A 21,587-nucleotide genomic window follows, 5' to 3' on the forward strand; every position below is an offset into this window, starting at 1 on the left:
CTGTGGCAGGGAGATGATGAGATTATGAGCTCACCTAGCACCTCATTGAAATGGAAGGCAAAGCATTCCTTTATTTCTATAACCTACCAGTTAAAAAAACTTTCTCTGGCCTGGCAGCAGGGGTACCAGCTGAAGATCCCTCTGCCCTGAAGTACCACCACTGCCATCTTGAAGAGGATTTAAAGGGTCTATGTTCAAATCCCAGGTCCCATTGACCACCTGAGTGACCGAGGTGAAATTGTTCCCCTCTCAGGCCTTCAGCTTCCTCCTCTGTAAAACCAGGGGTTGGACCCAACAGTCTATAAGCTTTCTCCCAGTTCCAAATCTAGATCTTGTGATCAGATGACCTTTGTGACCTGGGGCAGGAAGTTTCCTCTCTTTTCCTCAGATGGCATTTGGCCGCTCAGGTTCTTCATGTGTCCAACAAGAGAGCTGAGCTCGATGACACGGTGCCCTTCCAATCCTTGGTCTGTGGCCCTCAGCATCATTTCTGTGTTCGTTTTGCAGGTTGGGCCCAGAACTCTGGGGCTCATTCTCCCATCCCACTTGGATAGGCATGTTGGGTCCCTGGACCATGGCTCTCACTTCTCCCCTCAAGGTCCTGGGGCTGACCCAGAGGGCTTGGAGGAGTCTCCGACAATACTGCTTCTGAGTTCCCACCTGCTAGTCCCCCTCCCCCATATCAGTCACCAGTTAATACCTCCTCAATATAATCAATTATATTTTCCAAAGGAATCATTCCTGAGAAGGCAGAGCAAAAGAATACTTACGAAAAGCTCGCCGAGCCCCTCTATGCCCCTGATTCTGGAGCTAAGGGCCTCGAGCTGGAAATGGTGCTTAGCAAACACCCAGCCAAGGTCGCCTGTGGTGGTGATGAAGCTGACAGAGGAATCTCTCCATTTTGTGTTTGTTCTCTTTATTTACATTTAAATCACCTGTTCTCTTCCCTCTCTGAAAATCATTCTCCTAAGACGAGGAAAGAAGGAACACGCAGGGGCAGAAATAGGCAGGACCGTGCGTCCAGTGCGGAGAGAAGGGGGCCGGTGATAAAGAGGCTGCTGTTCCTCCTGCCATGGCCCTCACCCCACTCCCACCTACCCTGTGGGAGGTTTACAGGACCAGCTGGGGCTTCTTGCCTCAGTGACTGCCAGGGAAGAGAGAATTCATCCACTTTCTGTTCCAGCCTTACACGTGCTCACTTCTGGCTCAGCAACCAATGAAAAGTGTTTCTATGACCACCCAACAAGATGAGGGGAAACAGAGGGCACCTTCTCATGCTTGGAATCATGGAGGGAGAAGCCCCCTCCATCACACACTTCAGAGGCAGGCTCACCAAGCCATATTGCACATGCTCTAAGGACTGGGACCTCATCGGCCAGGGTACCCGTTGTACAGATGGTGAAACAGATGCCCGAAACACTGAAGTAAGTCAACACTGGGATCACACAGCTAGAAAGTGTCAGAGTCAGGAATCACACCCAGGTCCTCAGGGCTCTAAGCCCAGCCCTTTCCCCACCAAGATACCTTCCTTTGCTGGGAAACCATATGGTAGGCCTACACTTCTTACAGATGGGGAAACTGAGGCACTCGAAGGCTAATGATTTAGCATTCTTAGTGAACTTCTGCTTCTCAGTTTTGCTCAATTTGTTCAGTTTCAGTAAATCAACAGCAATCCAATCTCGTGGTTGTGAAAAACAAAAGTTCTTTGCAGCCATTGTTTGCACGGTATTTTATACGTGTAACAGTGACTTCTAGTTGCATTCAGAGAATGGGTGGCTGCTGACAGGTGAGAGTGTGGCAATCCTTCTGTTTGATGATCTCTAAGCACTTTGCGATCACCTGGACACAGAGGAAATGTAAGAGACCAAAACTGGAAATGAATGAATCCACAGAAATATACAGAATGACTTTCTCTTGATTGCTGCGTTCTGTTCTTCTGTAGGATGTATTATGGCAATGTGGGAGAGCTGGGCCAGAGTTTATTCCATAGCATGTTAAATACAGCACAGTGAAGGGAACAGAAACCTGCTCTCAGAGCCAGGAATACCTGGGTTCAAGTTTACTTCCGACATATTTTGGCAGTTTGACCCTGGGCAAGTCACTTCACCTTTTAGAGCTCTAGTCAACACTCTAAGATAGTGCAGAGAAGGCGCCGATCTGAGTTGGTAAAGGGAGATTCCCCACCAGGAAGTCCCACATACGATTGAAATCACAGGCTGAGTCTCCATTCCTAGCCATTATTACAACACTGAGTCCTAGTAATATTTAATAATGAAGAAGAAGAAACAATAGTGGCCGTGGTAGCCATTAAATCTAGTAAAGACTGAAAAGCCCCTATTCTACTCAATTGTCAGGCCATCTCGGAGTGAAATACCCATAACTACAGACATTTCAAAGAGATTTGGGCTTGTATGGTTATGGGATTGGGTACCATCATAAATACTATTCTGCTCTGGTGCATTACATTTTCTTCTTTGTCTTGGTTTGCAATCACCTCTACTTAGAACTTTGATTTTTCTCTAGGAAGGAAAGGAAGTTAGTGTCAGTCAACATTTATTAAGGGCCTACTATTTGCCAGGCGCTGTCCTAAATACTAGGGATACAAACAAAGACAGTCCCTGCCCTCAAGGAACTTAAAATCTAATGGGAGAAGACCATACTCAAAAAGGAAGCTGATGGAACAGGGAGAAAGGAAGGTATTCAACTCAGGTTCATGATGGCAAAGCTCAGAGAAGTACAGCCAGGTAGAAAATGAAAAGATGGCTGTCCTGGATGCCTTCCTTCAATGGATGTTCTGAGAGAAGCTCTCTATTTTCAAACTGGAGGGAGGGACGGAGGGGCCACAGGGTCAGAAGGCACTGACAAGGTGGAATTTCTAGGGCTGATGTGATCTTTCAGGATAAAGAAGTTCCTTAGGCATGATAAAGACATCCAGGAGCATTATCCCAAAGTGGAGTGAGATACCTTGGAATGTGATGGGCTTCCCATCTTTGGAAGTCTTCGAGGAAAGCTTGGATGGCCACTTGTTGGATGTGTCATAGAGGTATGAAGTACACAAGATGGCCTCTGAGACTCCTAAAATCCCAACACTGATTTGTTTTTCTGGAATCATAGGGATGTCAAATTTGAGGAAGGTGGCAAGTCTGTTGCTCTTAATAAATGCTTCTGGACTGAATGACTTCTTCAAACCAAGGACAGAATGGTAGTTGTTTGTTCTTTTTATAATAATCTCCAGAAAGGGAGCTTCTTGGCCATGCATTGCAATATGATCCAAGAGACTCTTAATATCTAAAGCTGATCCCTAAAGAAGCCATTTGAACTCTTGACCTACCATGACAAAGAACATCACATTGTCTACCATGGTGTAGTGAGAAAAATAGTGAGCTTGGAAGTAAGAAAAGTGTCCGACTCTACCTACAACTGACCAAGTATGTGACCTTGGGAAAATCATTTCAATTTTCTAGTCTATGGTTTCTTCACTTCTGAATCAAGGATGTGGGACAAGATGATCTCTGGGTTCCTTCAGAACCTTAAAGGTTCTATGGTTTTAGAAAACTTGTTGAGTTCTCTGGAACTTTTTAGTGGTGATTTCTCATCAAGTCTCTTTCCCTAATTTGTATCATCATTTTTCTTCCTTTGGGATGCTCCTAAAAGTGCCTAAGTTGTGCAGAACATGGAGCATGGAATGAGGAAGACCTGAATTCAAATCCAGCCTCAGATGCTTCCTAGCTGTGTAACCCTGGGCAAGTCACTTAACGTCTGTCTGCTGCAGTTTCCTCACCTGTCTAAATGGGGAGAATAATGAACCTCTCCCAGGGTTATTGGAAAATCAAACTAGAGAATGTATGTACAATGCTTTGTATGCCTTAAAGCTCTGTGTCAATGCTCGATATTGTTAAACTGTCTGCCATTCCTCGCTTAGTCTGTGGGGTCCCCAGTGGTATGCAGGGCTCTCTTGCTTTGTCTGAAGAATGTTCAACCAGGAGGGAGTGTTCACACCAATACATTTCATTGATTGTTTCACGCGTGGATTTTTTTTAGTCTAGCTTTATAGACACTGAGTTCTCTTCACAATCTCCGGTAAATGCTGTGGCTTTTACCTTGAGAATTTGGGGGCAATGGTTAAAAAACAAACTCAATCAACTAAATAGAGAATTTTTCTTGAGAACTATTTCATGAGGACTAGCAAGCACTTGGACAGTTGGGGAAATTGCTGGCTTAGTAGCAAATATGTAAATACTGTCAAAGTGACAGCGTGATACAGTGCTTGAACTCCAGACTTGGAGTCAGGAAGATAGGGATGAAAATCCTGCCCCAGACACTTAGACACTGGGTGATCCCAAGCAAAACACTAAAGCTCATTGGGCCTTGGGTCCCTAGGACTCTTCTCCGAGTCATTCTTAACCTTGGTTGGTCTTAGGACACCTTCATACTATGAAAAAACTATTTAGGAATCTCCTACCCCCAAGCAATTTTTGTTTAAATGGGTTATATTGATTGATATTTACTATGTGAGAATTAAAATATCATAGTATTACTATGAAAATAGTTTTGACCCTGAGGTCTCCCTGAAACAGTTTCAGGGACCCCCTTTGTCCCCCACAGGTATCTTTGGACCACACTTTGAGAACCACCATATGAAGTCACAAACAAGTTGCAAACTCTATTGGTAAAGAGAATTCCCACACTGCAAATTCTCCCCTACTGATGAAAATCAAAGGTTCTTGTGTATTTCCATCTATGAAATGGGATGTTGAGCAGTTATCTCTTGCTCATCCTCAAGTTAACAAAGACCAAAAACTCAAAGAATTTATTTAGAAGAAGAGGTTTATAGATTGGACAGGACGAATAAAGGGAAGGGCAAGGTAAGTGTTTGTGTGGTAGGCACTTCACAAATACTGTCTCATCTAACTCTCACACACCTGTGCTGGCCAGGTGGTATTATTTTCCCCATTTACAGTTGAAGAAACGAGGCAAATAAAGTTTAAGAGACTTGCCCAGGGTCACATAGCTAGTAAGTGTCTCAGGCTGGATTTGAACTCTGGTCTCCCTGAGTGAGGCCCAGAACTCTATCCACTGCACCATCAGCTGCCTCTATAATAATAGGGATAGCTAATAGCTAGAATACGTAGGATGTTTGGAATGGGAAACACTTGAGTGATGTTAAGGCTACATAAGCCTGTAAAGCCTTTTAAAATGAGTTAGGGACCACACCTGTCATTCTGCCGGTCCAGGGACCTCCCCAATGAGCAAATGTTGGTGGGTGCCTTCTCTTCAACTGAGAATTTTTAGAGTTTCCTAGAACACTGAGTGGGTAAGTGCCTTGCCTAGAGTCACACAGCCAGTATGTGGCAGGCAGGACTTGAATCCAAATCAGGTGAAGTCAGGAAGATGGGGGTGACTGTGGTTGTATCTACACATATCTACACATAAACCAGTTTGAGAGGAAAAGTTACCAATGAGGTCAGTCAAGGTAACCCACTGGTAACTGTCTTTGTTTTATTTAAAGAATCAATTGTTCAGCAGAATTAAAACAATTCATATGCTTCTGACTTCTCAACTATCTCTATTAAGGTAAAGGAAAAAAAACTTGGAACATGCCATCTTCTTATCGCTCCAAATAAGTAATCATTAGGAACTCTCCGGGCCATTTGTTATGTGGGTCAACCTGCCAGGATCTCCCATCCTTAAAGTTGGTGTATGAAACCTAGACTCAAACTGACAGAGCACCAAAGGGAGCCCACCTCTCTAGAATTCTGGGGCAGTATCCCTCCATTATCCCACAGTCTGGCTGAGGAATGAAATGCTCAGCTTTCATTCTCCAGTGTGATAGAGAGATCAAAGAGGTTGATGGTTACAAACAGTTAATTCAATTCAACCAACATTTTTTTAAACACCAAGTATGTACCAAGCACCATTGTAAGAGCTGGAAATAAAAAAAATTAAGGAGACCCTGCCCTCTGTGAGGTTGCATTCTACTGACATGTAAGAAATAAAATACAGCTGCAGCTGACATTGAAAATTACAACAGATACGGGAAGAAGTAGAGTGGTGAGTGTGGAGGAAAGAACCCTTAGGCATCCTGTTAGAGACAATTTGGATTTGAATCCTGCCTCTGGTGATGTAGAACTGGAACTCAGGATGGAGAATACAGCTGAATATATACAGACAGACAGGCAGACAGACAGACAGACAGATAGATAGTAGATAGATAGATGGATAGATAGGCAGACACGGAAAGATAGAGAGCATTTATCAAGTGTAAATTGTGTTCGGCACTGTAAAGATGAGCTCAGTTATCTGTAAGGAGTTGATAATTAAACCCACAGGAACTGATGAGATCACCAAGTTAGAAAAGTGTTGACAGAAAGGAGGACTCAGGACTGGACCTTGGGGTACACCTATGGTTGGGGGCACAGGTGATGGATGATAATCCAACAAAGGAGACAGAAGGAGTGGTTGCATAAGTAGAAGGACAACCAAGAGAAATTAGTATCGTCACAACTCAGAATGAAGAGAATGTCCAAGAGGAGAAGGTGGAAACAGGGAGGTCAAGAAGCCTGAGGATGTAGCTTGCGTAACATCTGGACTCTCTCCTTCTGCCTCTAAATCTGCTGTTTTATTTCCTAACCCATTCTGTGTCCAATGTTGAAGTCTTTTCTTGCCTCCCAGTGTGTTGTGAGGCTCAAATATATGAAAGCATTTTGCAAACTGTAAGTGATGGCCAAATCTAAGTCATTACTCTTTGTTAAATGTTGTTAAACCTGAAAATTTGGTTGAAGGAAACAACAGAGCTAGGTGATAGAAAAATTCATATTATTTATTTATCCATTCATTCCCTTTAAACATAGCAGACAGACATGATCATGGGTTGAGCCAGACAGAGTCTGACTGACTTGTGCAGAGGAATGAACAGGTTATATTTTTTTAGAACAATCACAATTCAGCATGTTACTCAATTTGATGATCCCCATGTATGTCTAACTGCAAGACAAGGATTTCCCTTAATGGAATAGGGTTGTAAAGAATGTTGACAAAGGTCAGTTAAAACTACAGCCCAGCATCTCTGTGTCTCATTAACATTCCATAACATAGAATATGCCTGTAGAATATTAAGCGAGGTAGTCTCTCTTGGGGTTAGGGTCTCATCCTTTAATGGCTAACAGGGGAAGGAATGTCCTTAGGTCAGTCTGATCTGGCCTTGTTGACAGAGGTAAGGGTATTTCCTGAGCAAACTTTAGAGAACCAAGAAGCCCAGGTCCTGGATTTTCATCCAGTTACTCATTAATTCAGGCTCTGGGTCTGGTTGAAATTAAAAATGATATAAAATGGCATAAAATGTTCCACAGTGTTAAATTAATATTAACTAAGAAAAAGCTGACTCATTTTGTGGTTCAGCATATCTTAATTTAAAAGAATTTAGCTTCACAAAATGCAAAATTATTTAAAAGCCTACTCTCAGAAAAAAAAAGAACTCAAGATGTAGAAATGGAGAAGCTCTGGTGATCGTCTGTCCTTAAGTGCCTTCATTTTATTTTTTTAATTATGAACCTAACAATAACCACTAAAATGAGCACTTCTGTATTTATTTTATGATTTGCAGGACATTATGAACCTGTCATGTGCCTCTTGCTTTTATTCTTTTAATATAAGAAATTCAAAATGCAAACTTTCAAAGTTGTCCTTCTGATCTTTGATTCTTTCCAGTTTTCTTTCCATTAAGTTCTCTTTTTGGTGGGGGGGGGGGGGCAGGGGTAATGAAGGTGAGAATCTTATTCCTAACCCTCCTATTTTTTACCACCTCCCAAATGGGAAAATGTAAGTAAAACCCTTGTAACAAATAGGCATTTTCAAGCAAAAGAAATTCCCACATTGACAATGTTTGAAAATGTGTATCTCATTCTGCATCTAGAATCTATTACCCACTACTCTGTTGGGAGGTGGATAACACATTTCATCATGAGCCCTCTGGAATTCTTGTTGGTCATTTAACTGATCAGAGTTATTGTCTTTCCTAATGGTTTTCTTTATTATGTCATTGTATATTGTCCTTCACTTTGTATCAGTTCACACGAGTCTTCCTAGGTTTCTCTGAATACGCCCCTTTATTTGTCACAGGGCAACAATTTTCTATTATATTCATATGCTATAATATGTTCAGCCATCCTCCAACTGCAGAACATACCCCTTTGTTCCCATTTCTTTGTCACAATAATGGCAGCTGCTGGACTTTTGTACAGATGAGTCATGTTCTTCCTTTTTGGCAACTCCTTCATTTTATGGATAAGAAAAATGAAGCCCAAATTGGTGATGTGACCTCCTAAGGGCACAGAGCTTAGTAAAAAGAACCGGACTTCAGACTGGTCTCTATAGCCATGAAATAGTCAGGTCTTCTGAACTTGAATTGAGTGTTTTTTTTTAATTCCTGCCCTGGGTTACCAACAGTGCTGCGTATGCAAAGTCAAAAAACAGAAGCATTCCCTGCTCCCTGGCAATGCACTAATGGTTTTCAATTGAAGAACATTAGGAAAGAAGCCGTGAAGAAAGTTAAGAGAAGTACAGACCTGAATTCTTTCTCCTAACTCTGGTTATTTACATTTCTTGCTCCAATTATCAGTGAAAAGTCAGCAGAGTAGGGACCTCAAGCTTACTTTTTCTCTGGACTCTTTAAAGTGGATTTGCACGTAGGGAAGTTCCCATCTCCTTCCAGAAAGTCAACAAATAGAGACCTACAATCCATGACAGCAACTCTAGCATTGGCCACAGGAACAAGGAATTAGGGTCGAATGATCTTCCACACTAAAAACAAGAGATCCATCCGAGTCATTAAAAAACAAGAATAAACTGCCGTTAGGGTGTATCATGCCAATAATGAAAGGACCATGGATCTAGGAGTGGAAGGGACCAAGCCCAGCTCCCCGGTGTTATAGATGAAGAAGCTGAGGCACAGAGAGGTTGTCAAGGGTGTCACAGTAAGTCCTCCACATCACCTAGACACCATAAGTCACTAAGACATACTTAGACTCAGATTTTATGTGCACAATCAGAAAGGCAGTGAGGCACAACGCGTAAAGTATTGGGCTTGGAGTCAAGAAGACTTGTGTCTGCTTCTTACGCACTTTGTGACCAGTCACTCATCAGAGCCTTGGTTCCCATCAAGTGTTTGACCAATCTCCCCGCAGACCCTGTGTGGATTTGTGGGAGAGGGTGCCCCACGTTTGGGTGGGGGTAGGGGACAATGCATCTGAACCAGCAACTCTTCTTATGACACTTTCTTGGTAAATACCTTTGCTAAAATCTACCAGCTGCTTGTTAATGGCAGCACGCCGATGGAGACTCATGATAATTGATACAATACAGTACAACATGATACGATGTGATACAACATGACAGACACATGACATAATGTAACATAACATAATGAAATGTAACAACAGCATTATCCCTAGAACTCTGAGACTCGTAATATGTACATGACCTCTGGTAACCAGTCCAAACAGAGCGTGGGAGTCGGGGCAGTAGCCTTGGAAGGGGAGGGGGCCACAATTGTTTTGGGGAAACCTTAGGAAGTCAACGAATCGGAGTTGTTATTTAGCCTAGTCATCAATATTTCTGTACCATGGCACAACTGTCATTTCCAGAACAGCCACCAAGGACCACAGTTATCTTGAGGACGTCTGCCCAAGCAGTGTCGGCCATCATACCGGCCTGAGTCTTCTGCCTAGATCCTCTGCCTGAAGTGAAAGAAGACACATCACAAGGCCTGTTCTAAGAAGTCCTAAAGAGTACAAATGTGATCGGTGTAATGGGGAGAGCTCTGGAGCTTGAGTCAAGGCGGGCCTGGCTTAATCTTGGACCTCACCCTCTGCTGGCCTCGGTTTCCCTCTCTGTAAAAGGGCCCCTCCAGTTCTTAGTATCGAGGAGTCTGTTTTCTCTGTTTCCTCCTCCCCAGCTGAGTACACAGGAGAGGTCACACTTCAGTGGCAAAGTCCAAGCCATTTAACCCTCATTGATTGCTACGTTCAAAGCATGACAAAAGCAATGGGCCTCAGTGGTCTTCCTGCTCTCCCAAGAGCCAGCTGTGAGACATCCCAGGAGCCCTCTACCTGCTAGTCTTCTCTCAGGCTCAGTTATCTAACCTGGGAACATTCTGGGAAACAGGCAATGATTCTATGAAAACTGAACTCTTTGCTGCTGTTGTTCCAGGAAGTTTAGTATGGTGAAGAGATCACTGGACTTGGAGTCAGTAGAGACATGAGTTCAAATCTTGGTTCTGGTTGCTACAAGTTGTGTGACCATGGGCAAGTGCCTTTAACTCTCCAAACTTTGACTTCCTCATCTGTAAAACAAGAGCGACTGTACGTGTTTACTTACCTCACATTGGACAGTGACCAGTGGGCCTATGGCACGTGAACATGGAGAAGGACCCCAGCAAGGCCATGAAGAGAAGAGTAGAGGAGGCATGATGGGAGGGAGGCGAGGAGATGAAAAGCAAGATGCAGAGAGAGAGGGGGGATGCACAGATCATGAAATTAGAGACAAAAGGGACTTAGAGATCATCTGGTCTGACCCCCGCTTTGCAGAGAAAAACTGAGGATCAGGAAGAGGTCAAGGGCCTTGCCCAAGGTCATGCTGGCAAGTCCCTGGACTCCAAATCCCATCTCTCTTTCCACCAGACTGGACCAGGCCCAAGTGCGGGCAGCTACGTGGAACGGTGGGTGGAGCACCGGGCTTGGAATCAGAAAGACCCAAGTTCTAAGCCCGCCTCCAACACACTGTCTAGTCATGTGACCCTGAGTAAGTCCCTTAAATCTTTCTCAGCCTCAGTTTCCTCAGCTGTTAAATGGGGTTAAAAATAGCACGGACCTCCATGGGTTATTGTGAGGCTCACATGAGGTGGCTTATGCAGAGCGCTTTGCACACTTAAAGCGCTATATAAAAGCTAGAGTTATGGTGGTTGTTGTCATCACTATTACTTAGCCTTGTCCTGGAATATGGATCCTTGTTGTCCAAATGACCTGAATCCTCTGGACCTCTCTCTTCCCAAGCATTCCAAGGTGGCCTGAGAGCAGCACCCTCTAATTTAGTGAAGACGAGGGGACACAGAGTCATAGTGAAATAGGAGTCCTTTTAGAGCCTTGGCTGGTTTTCATTTGTGTCTCTGCATTCTCAGAACCTAGCACGCAGTAGGTACATAATAAATACTGGTTGGATTGCATTGGATTGGTGTGTTTTGGAAATGAAAAATCATCAAAAAGATAATGGATTTTTTAAAAAAGAGAGAAATAATGGAAGGCAGGATTCTGAATCAGGAGGCATCTCTGAAAACAAGGCTTATTTATTAACTTAATAATGACCATTAAAAAGTGAATGAAAGCAGCCATTCTGAAAAATCATTGAGAGATCATCATCAGTAACTGGCATTTACGTAGTTTTAAGGCTTGCAAAGAATTCGACAAATAGTATCTCATTTTATCCTCATAACAACCCTGGGAAATAGGTGCTATTATGATCACCATTTAATAGTTGAGAACACTGAGGCAGACAAAGATTAAGTAACTTGCACTAGTGGTATTTGTCTGAGGCAGAATTTGAATTCAGATCTTCCCGACTTGAGGTCCAGTGACTTCACTGTCTGGTACATGAGGTTACTAACCTGCTCAAACTCCTTGACCCAAGGATAATATTACTTGATCTATAAATCCAAGAGGTCAAACAACAAGAAAAAGTTTCATATTATGAAATTATTTAAAGCAGCTTCTATTATGGTGGCAAAGAACTGAACGCTAAGGAAGCATCCAATCCATTGATGAAGGGCTGAACAAATTAAGAAATGATGAAGAGGTTGGTTTCAGAGAAACTTGAGAAGACTTATTTGAACTGATGAAGAGGGAAGAAAGCAGACCCAGGAGAACAGTCTTTTATAAAAACAACATTGTGAAGACAAGCAACTTTGAAAGACTTAAGCACTTTGATGAACACAATGACCAACCATGAATCCAGAGGACCAGTGATGAAGAATTCTGTCCACCTCTTGATGTAGAGGAGATGGGCTCAGGATGTTGGAGACAAAAATGGTTGGACAGGACCAAGGAGAGAATCTTTATTATGATGGTTTCATTTTGTTTGCTTTTTTCCCTTCTCCATGAGCATGAGAAAGGTGGGGGCGGGGAGGGGGGCAGGAAATAAATGTGTTAATTTTTTAAAAATAGTGAGTGGGAGACCCAAGACCAAAACCCAAGCCTTCTGATTCTAAAGTCCAGTGATCCTGTGAATAAAAAATGGAATGACAAGAGCAGTTGGTTTTGAGTCAAAGGACTTTGCCCTGAATCCCAGCTGTGCTATTCAGTAGCTATGAGACCTTGGGCAAATCAAAAAGACTGGACGTGATTAAAAAATAGCTAAACAGTGACAAAGAGAGGGGGTTGGCCTGCCCAAACTCTAAGGTCCCTCCCAGCTCTGAGTCCTGTGAGTCTATAATCTGTTAGTTCCAAAGAAAGGAAAAAAGACCTTTTTGGGGGGGAGGGGGAGAGGAGGAGGGCAGAGAGGAGTGGAATTTAAAGCAGAGAGAGCAGAGAATATGGCTGATGAGGAGGAGCTCGAATGAGGACAAAATAGTTGAGATGAACTCTACTTAGCAAATCAAGGGACTCATACACAGTGGCACGTCTTTCTGGGAACATTCTGCCCGCTCTCAAGGGAGGCATGCAGTGACTAAAATGAAAAAAGACTAGATGGAGGAACTATTGAATTGTGATGTAAAAGAAAAAAATCCATCCATAGGGAATGTGGAGGATCATGATAGGATGGTACAAAGAACACTGCGCTCTAGAGTCGCAGGAGCCAAGGTCAAACTCAAGCTTGGCCACTTGTAGATGGCATGACCTTGGACAAGTCATTAATTTCTGCTTCAGTTTCCTTATCTGTAAAATGGGGATAAAATAGCACCTACCTCCTCAGATTGTTGTGAGGATCAAGTGAGATACTTGTAAAGATCTTCGCAAATCTTAAAGCCCTCTAGAAATGCAAACCATTGTTCTTACTGCCGAAGGCCATCCAGGTAGTAGGTGGCACAAATTGTTAATTTTATTATCCTCTCTGGGTCTTAGTTTCCTCCTCTATAAAATAAGGGGCCACATGGACCACTTGGACTCTAAAAGTGTGTGATCTTCTGATCTTTTCATGAGAAGCAGAGAGAGCCCTGGACTAGGAGTCAAGAGGCTCCACAGTCAAGATGTTCCATTTTTCCAGGTAAAAGTTGGGTAGCCTTGGACAATTAAAAGGGGGTTCAAGGACTATTTGTCCTATCTCTGGAGATGGCTGTTAGACTTCAATGAGACAATAGGTGTACACATGTTGCCATGAAGCCTTTTCCGAAGGCAAGCTCTCAGTCATGGCCGCCCCACTCCTCCCCATTGGAAGATGCCCTACCTGTGCAAGGCTCATGCACTGAGCCGTTTGTGGAGTGGTGTTCAGGAGAAACAGGATGGGGATGTTCCGGTGACTGCACAGATTGACAAAGTTGCTGCCCTTGAGAGAGGCTTGATGGGTTAGTTCCGCTAGATACCTAGCCAAACAAAGACAAAAAAACAAGACTCCGTTTATTGTGCTTTCTTTGTAGGCACTGACACCTGACATTTATGGATGCAGTGAATGGGATAAAGTCACTTTGGTGTCAAGCATCTGCCCCTACGAAAGGCAACAGAAGGAACTCTAGTGTGCCAACCTGGACCTGTAGTCAGGAACACCTGAGTTCAAATCTAGCCTCAGACACTTGGCAGCTGTGTGACCCTAATCATGTAAGCTTTTCAGCCTCAGTTTCCTCATCTGTAAAAATGAGGAAAATATAGCACCTGCCTCCTAGGGTTGCTGTGACAATCATAGACAATAATATTTGTAAAGTGCTTTGCAAACTGTTAATTGCTAAAGAAATGTGAGCTATTATTATGATCAACCAATCAGCAAGCGTTTATGAAATAACTCCTATTTTACTAGGCATGGGGGGAAGCACTAGGCACAGAAAATCAGAAAGGAGGCCATTGTTGCCCTCAGGAAGCTTATACTCTATTGAGGTCCCAAAGGTGCATCACACTACAAGAATATCTGAGCAAAGTTCTAGAGCATGAAGGCACTTCACAGGAAACCGAACTCACCCTCCTCATTTCTCATAAAGGAAATAGCCAGAGAAAGCTAACTGACTTGTCCACATTCTCAGTATTAGCACCACCTGACATTGGCCTGAAAATCCACTTAATTTGGGCCAATCAATCCCAGTCTTGCCAGACTGTCAATCTGAATGACTGCCATTTCTGGGCCTCCTGTCAGTCGGTGCACCCTGGGGCAGTGGCTGTCACTGATTCCTCTACGAGGCAAAGGTAGGAGAGTTTCATGAGTAGACAAAGCCCACGTTGCCATGACAGGCAGGCCCATGTGTTCCCTGAGTTGGCACTGGAGAATCCTATAACTCCTGGCACAGTCTGTTTATCATTTCTGACAGCTCTTACAGGTAGGAAGTTTCACCTTAAATCGAGCTAACGAGCTTTGATGCCTTGGGAATTATCCATTGCACCCAGATCTGCCTTCTGGGGCCAAAACAAATCAAGAGGAATAACTATTATAGGACAACCCCTCAAATAGCTAAAGTCTGAAATCAAGCCTCCTCTCAAATTTTCTTTTCTTCATGTCTAACTGGGGGCCTTAAGCTAGTCCTTATATAACATGAACTCAAGGGTTTCCACTACCCCAGTCATTCTCCCCTGGACAAAACCCAGCTTTTCAACATCCCGTCTTATCAATGTCTTCTTTGGCATTCTTCAAGTCCCCGTTAAAATCCCCCCGGCCCAATCCTCTCTCCTGCTCTGGATTGTCTCCAGTTCATGCAGTGTGGATCTTGTTTATTCAGAGCCTCTTGAACATTCTCTCTCCCATTTGACTGAGTTCTCTGAGAGTAAAGGCATCTTTTGCCTCCTTGATATTCCCAGTATTTAGCACTGTGCCTAGTACATAATAGGTGCTTAGTAAATGCTTATTTACTTGACCGGACTATCTAAAGTGTGACTCCTAAAGCTGACGATCTGCCTCCAGATGTGGTCTGACTGGGGAAGAGGAGAAAGGCCCTCTAGACCTTTCCTGGTCCTGGACATTTGAAGCAGCTCTCAGGTACTTACCAAGTCTTCCCTTCTCATGGCGGTGGCACAGTCATACTGTTTGGGGTGCAGCATGGCATCATGGGGCATCACTCTGGGAGCAGAAAACCTGAGTCCAAAAGCCAGCTCTCCCCTTACTGCATTGAGGTCCTGAGCCATTCACATTTCACTGAGCCTCAGCTAAGAAGCCATATAAATGTGAGCTATTATAATAGCTGAGCACCAGCCTGCAGGCAGATACTGCATTTATTAAGTGCCTACTGTATGCTATTTCATTGGGAACACAGTGACAGAAATGAAACAGTCCTTACTATCAGGGACTGGTATTCTGTCCTCAGCTAAGTAATCACTCAGGTAGTCAATAAGCATTTATTAAGTGTTTACTAGGAAGAAAGGAAGGGAGGGAGGGTGGGAGGGATGGGAGAGGGAGAGGGAAGGAGGGAGGGAAGAAGGAGGGAGGAAGGAGGGAGGGAAGAAGGAGGGAGGAAGGAGGGAGGGAAGAAGGAGGGAGGAAGGAAGGAAGAGAGGAAGGAAGGAAGGAAGGAAGGAAGGAAGGAAGGAAGGAAGGAAGGAAGGAAGAGAAGGAAGGAAGGAGAGGAAGGAAGAGAAGGAAGGAGAGAGAGAGAGAGAGAGAGAGAGAGAGAGAGAGAGAGAGAGAGACAGAGAGAGAGAGAGAGGAAGTATCTATTAAGGGCTTACCATGTACCAGGCACTTTGCTTAGCACAAGAACAAAAATAAAGACCGTCTCTCCCCTCAAGAAGCTTGACATCTGCCCACCATCCCCTTTTATGTCTAAGCTATTCTTTCGCTTTTTCACTAAGGGGGAGCAATGAAGCTGAGGCAGAAAGGACAGAAGAATCAGTGGTTGGATTCACAGGTTGGTCTAAGGGGCACTGATTCACATAGACTCACATCTCCTCTCTGACCAGGTGTGCACTCAAAAGGCCCTTCTTTCATTTCCTCTGCCTTCAAATGAACCCAAGAAAAGGAGTGAGAAGCAGAAAGGCAGAGGCACCCATGCCAAAGTAGGGCCACAGTCATCCCTGCCCCTGAAATGAGCTGGTTGCTTTGGAAACCGTTACTGGTGGATGAAAAATCTTTTCACTGCCAACTTTGCTTCTCCCACACACTCAACTCACATTGTCTCCCTGCCACAGACCTGCTTCATAGAACGTTCCCAGCTGGAGCCTGGAAAGGATCCCCAGGGCTCCCAGGATGAGGAGGGAGCAGCCAACAGGAAGGGTTTACAGGAACTGTGAGTGCCACCCCTCCCCCCAACCTCCCCCTGCTTCCATTCTCCTCCATCACAGAGAGGTTTGTTGTTAGACAGCTGCCCCAACTGAAAACAAGAAGGCACCAGGCTGATCCCTAGTGCCTGTTTTCTAAAAACATCTTTCCTGGTACTCTAATGAGAAAAAAAAACAAAATGAGGAAAAAGGACCATTTTGAGAGCTCCAAAATAATTTATTTTAAATGACTTTGAGGAAAACATGTTATTTTTTAGCTTGTGAAGGCTAAAAGTAAAATATACAACTGAATAAAATTCAAACATAAAATATACAACTCACTGAGATATCACTAGAATCAAACTGAGTACAGACTTATGCCTTTTTACTACTACTACTGCAGTAGGGGAGAGAAGAGATATAAGAGAGACATTGTATAACATGGTCAAGGGAAGAAGAATGTCTGAACCTGGTGAGAGATGTATTCCTCCCGTCTTCACACTTAATTTTGCTTCAAGATCAAAGTACTCAATGAACTGAAAGACCTACAACTTTGGACTGATTTGCTAGTAATAAGCCTTCATGAGTTTGTTCGTGGTTAGGGATTTGGAGGTTCAGATTTCTTTGGCGATTTCTTTGGTGCAGGTCATAGATCTAGAAAGGACCTTGGAGGTCTTCTCATCCAACCCCTTTGTTGTACAGATGAGGAAAACAAAGCATAGGAGTTTAAGTAACTCTTAAGATCTCACAAGTCATAATCAGAGGCAAGGTTTGAACTCATGTCCTCTAGCTCCAGAGTTGCTAGTCTTTTCCCTGTACCACATGAGAAAAATCCTTCTACCAATGCAGATATCTATTTGTTCTACAACTTACAATCTTCTAGATCTGCCTGAGCTGGGTGGTGAAATGGATAGAGCTCCAGGCTGGGAGTCAGAAAGACCTGAGTTCAAATCCAGGCTTACTAGCTATGTGACCTTGGGCTACCACTTAACACTGTTTGACTCAGTTTCCTCATCTATAAAATAAGCTGGAAAAGAAAATGGCAAACCACTCCATTGTCTTTGCCAAGAAAACCCCAAATGTCATGAAGAGTCAGACACAAGTGAAATGACTGAACAAACACCAAGAACTTCCTGAGACCTTGAGAGATGAAATTATTTGTCCAAGGTCATTTGGTCAATGTTAGTCAGAGGTGGGACCATACATCAGCTGAACAAAAATGGTCCCTGCCCTCAAGGAGTTCATGACTTAACAGAGGAGACAACTTGCAGACAGTGATGTAAATACAAGATACATACAATGCATATGGGAAGTCATCCCCTTGAGTGAGCGATGGACAGAATCATAGAATAAATGAAAGTAAACGCTGCTGAATCTGAAAGGATGTATGACCCAAGCATATTGGGAACATGGCCTGCTAAATCTTAGGACTGACTTAGGATGATCAGTCTACAGCTGAACTCGGAGGCATCCAGTTTGATACCCTGTGGCAGAGCTCATTGTCTCTACAAACGTACTCGGGAAGATGTGAGTCAAGTCCCTTGGTATTTGGGTCACAGATTACAATCTTCCTCAAAGACCAAGAGAATTTGAAATAAAGTATGATTTTATTAGATTCACCTTGGGCAAATCCTTCAACATCTCTATCTGGGCCTTAGCTTCTTCATCCGTCGAATGAGGGCTTTGACCAAAAGGACTTTCCACCTTTTGATCTACAAGCCTATGTATCCGGAATTTTGCAAAACACAAGACACAAATGAGTAAGTAGAGTGTGAACTCCTTGATGTTAGAAATGGTTTTGATTTGGGTTGGCATGCCGTAGTACCTAGAACAGTACTTGGCATATAGCAGACATTTAATAACCAGGCAGTTAGGTGGCTCCATAGTGCAAAGAGCACCTGACTTGGAATCAGAAAGACTCGTCCTCATGAGTTCAATCTGGCCTCAGATACTTACTAGCTGTGTGACCCTGAGCAAGTCATTTAACCCTGTTTTCCTCAGTTTCCTCATCTGTAAAATGAGCTGGCAAAGGAAATTGCAAATCACACCAGTATCTTTATCAAGAAAACCCCCAAAAGGGCCATGAAGAGTCAGACCTAACAACAACACCTCTCAAAGTTGTTGTGAGAATCAAATAAGATAGTAACTTTAATGCACTCTAGCACAGTGTCTAGCACACAGTAAACACTATATATTGCCGCCATTGTTGTTACTGTTAAAATCAAATCACTTCCCACCTCACCTAAAGATAAGATGCTATGCCTTGCTACCTTAGCTAAGTAAGAGCACATCATTGGTCAATCAAAGGCTTAGCCGGGCCAAATGCAAAAAAATCCTTGAAAGTCATTGGTGGAACTGGACTGGCAGATTTAGTCATGCTCTGGGGAGAGGGAGAGCTGCTAGAAAACCAAGAGCTAGGTCAAAATACACATAGCTCCCAGGAACGAGGTGAAGTATCCCCTCTGTCCTGATCAGACCAAATTGGAATATTGTGTGCCTTTCTAGGCACCAGCCGGAGAGTGAATGGAGGAGGGCATTCTGGACAGTGAAGGACCTTCAGTTCATGCTACAGGGAGATTAGTTGAAGGAACTAGGGATGAGAAGGTTTAGGGAAGGGGATCATAGCACAAAAGCTGCATTTAAGGATTCGAAGAGGGTTTTGGGTTGCTCTGCTTGGACCCAGTGGTAAGAACCAGGGGCATGGATTTATGTTGCAAAGCAACACATTGAGACAAGGTCAGGAAAAAAAACAATCTGCCAACAATTAAAGCAGTCTCAAGTGGAATTGGTTGTCAAAGGGTTTCCCTCCTTAGAAGTCTTTGAATAAAGGCCAAACAACCATCTGTCTTCTAATATGATGAAGATTCCCTTTTTTTAGTATCAGTGGGACTAGATGTCTCTTCCAACCTTGTGATTCTGTGACACATTGACTTCCTCTTCTTGGAAGCCAGACTATCTTCTCTCCACACTCCCACCCCGCCCCATCCAAATCCTGGATATATCCTTGTGATGAGAAGCACCAGGACGTAGTCGATACAGGATCATGGACTCACAGGTTTATAGCTGAAAGGGAGCTTACAGGTGACCTAATACAGCCCCTTCAGAGATGACAAGACCTGAAGCCAGGAAGAGCTGTGTTCAAATCTGGCCAGTTGCACTTACTAGCTTTGTGACTATGGGCATGTGACGTAACCTCTCCGAGAGGCCTCAAAGGACCCTAGGACTGTGAAGCAATGAAAGGTTTACCCTTTCGCATGAGCAAAACCTGTTACCAGAGTTGTTCCATATTCAGCTTTGAATTCCTGGAATTGACTCCCATCAATCAAGTAACTCATAATCTGCAAAAGGCAGGAATATAAACAGCCTATAAATGATTGCTAACACAGCCAGTCAGTACCCCTTGATTTGCAGAACAGCAAATTTCAGCTAAATCTACTAGAAGCAAAGTGTGTTTTTTCAATGATTTCCATTATAAAATCATACACAAATATGTTTTTTTAAAAAGACATGCAATTTTGGCAGCACTAGAGACTCTTGGTGTGAAGAATTCCCTCTCCCAAAATGACCACTTATTTATGACTAAGTAGTTTATATTCAAAAGATCCTAGATTAAGGCAGAGGCATGTAGTGAATAGAGACTGGGAGTCAGGACCTGGATTGAAGTCGTTCATATCTCTGTTCTGTCCTTAATGTGTATACTTGGTCAAGTGACTGAATCTGTCAGTTTTCTAGACCAGTAGCATCAAACTCAGATAGAAATTGATTCCAACAGAAGTATATTGACTTAGAAAACCACAAAAGAACATTATCTGTGTTTGCCTAAAATTTTATTTATTCTATTAAATATTTCCCAATTACAATTTAACCTGGTTCTGGGAGGACTCCCACAAGCTCTGAATTTATTACCTCTGTTCAACTCTATTAAGACTGGAAGTTACAGAGAACATGGCTGCCTTCACTGGTAGAGAGAGTTTCCTCTCCTGGGAGATGCCAATAAAATCCGAGGTTCAGTCCCTATGCCAACCCAACCCTTCATGGATCACCAAGACCAAAGAATTCATTTTGTAGCATTCAGTAGACTGTGAGCCTCTCTGTACGTAAGGATCATAGACAAAGAGATCATAGACAAATGCTTCTAGCGGTCGTTTAGTCCAGTTCTCTAGGTTTGTAGGTGAAGAAACCAAGATAAGGAGGGACTAACTGATTTGTCTAAGATCACATACAGCAAATGGCAGAGTCTAGACTTCAATTAAGGTCCTCTGGTTCCAAAATCCAGTCCTTTTGTCACTACACCTTATTTCCCTCTGGGCTAGGTTGGTCCCCAGAGAGCAGACCTCATCTCTCATCACAGGAGGTCTTCCTAACTCAGTAGGATCTAATTAATCTTGTGCCTCACTGTCACAGCTTTCGAGAATACAGAGCTTCCCCATGCGATAGAGTAATAGAAGACATTTACATACCACAGCATGTTTTGATACTTCTATGGAACTGTAGTCTGGCTGATGTGGATCTTCTCTCCAGTAATTCAGATCATCAATCGTTCTTGCCCTCTCTTAAACAAAGTTCTATTAATCTACCACTAGGGACCCACCAAACACGTTGAGGACCTTCCTCTATATTTCCTGATACTTCTGAGCACATCTTAGCCAAGGATAGGACCTTTGACCTACAGCTCAGAGGGACCTTGGAGTTTATTTTGTCTGATTCTCTCATTTTACCCATGAGGAAGCTAAGGCTCCAGGAGGGCTGTGACTTACCAAAGTTCACACAAACAGTAATCATCAGAGGTGGGATTTGAACCCAGGTCTTCTTCCAGAGTCTGAGATCTTTCCAGTACATGCCAGTTATTCTTTACTCTCACATCATCGTCATCACCATCATCATCGTCACCACCATCATCATCATCATCATCATCATCATCCCTAGCATTCACCCAGAGCTTTAAGGTTTACAAACTGCCTTAACAATATCTTCTTATTTTATCCTCACAAAAACCTTGGAAGAGAAGTGACATTATTAACCCCATTTTATACAGGGTGTTCCTAAAGTCTGGACACATCGGCAAAAATGCATATTTTCAAGAAATGAAATTAATGAAATTTTCAAGAACATTTTATTTAATTGGAATATTAACAAATAACATCTTCAATGCAATTTCCATCATTTGTGATGGATGCGCTTTGCAAGATTCGCATGAACTCGATGCAGTAACTC

At 43.2% G+C, this 21,587-nt stretch overlaps 1 protein-coding gene across 1 annotated transcript in view; it reads right to left on the reverse strand.

Annotated features, from left to right (window-relative positions):
* Positions 1 to 1,761: 1,761 nt before the first annotated feature.
* LOC118846045 (methylcrotonoyl-CoA carboxylase beta chain, mitochondrial-like) overlaps positions 1,762 to 21,587 on the reverse strand; it is a 42,691-nt gene continuing 22,865 nt past the window's right edge. The window contains 8 exon segments of the mRNA XM_036754208.1: positions 1,762 to 1,839; positions 5,745 to 5,826; positions 8,652 to 8,757; positions 8,760 to 8,799; positions 9,619 to 9,730; positions 10,638 to 10,648; positions 13,432 to 13,567; positions 19,620 to 19,711. Of these exon segments, the coding sequence (XP_036610103.1) occupies positions 1,762 to 1,839; positions 5,745 to 5,826; positions 8,652 to 8,757; positions 8,760 to 8,799; positions 9,619 to 9,730; positions 10,638 to 10,648; positions 13,432 to 13,567; positions 19,620 to 19,711 (657 nt within the window).

Source organism: Trichosurus vulpecula, chromosome 4, assembly GCF_011100635.1.
Source record: "Trichosurus vulpecula isolate mTriVul1 chromosome 4, mTriVul1.pri, whole genome shotgun sequence".
Taxonomy (NCBI): domain Eukaryota; kingdom Metazoa; phylum Chordata; class Mammalia; order Diprotodontia; family Phalangeridae; genus Trichosurus; species Trichosurus vulpecula.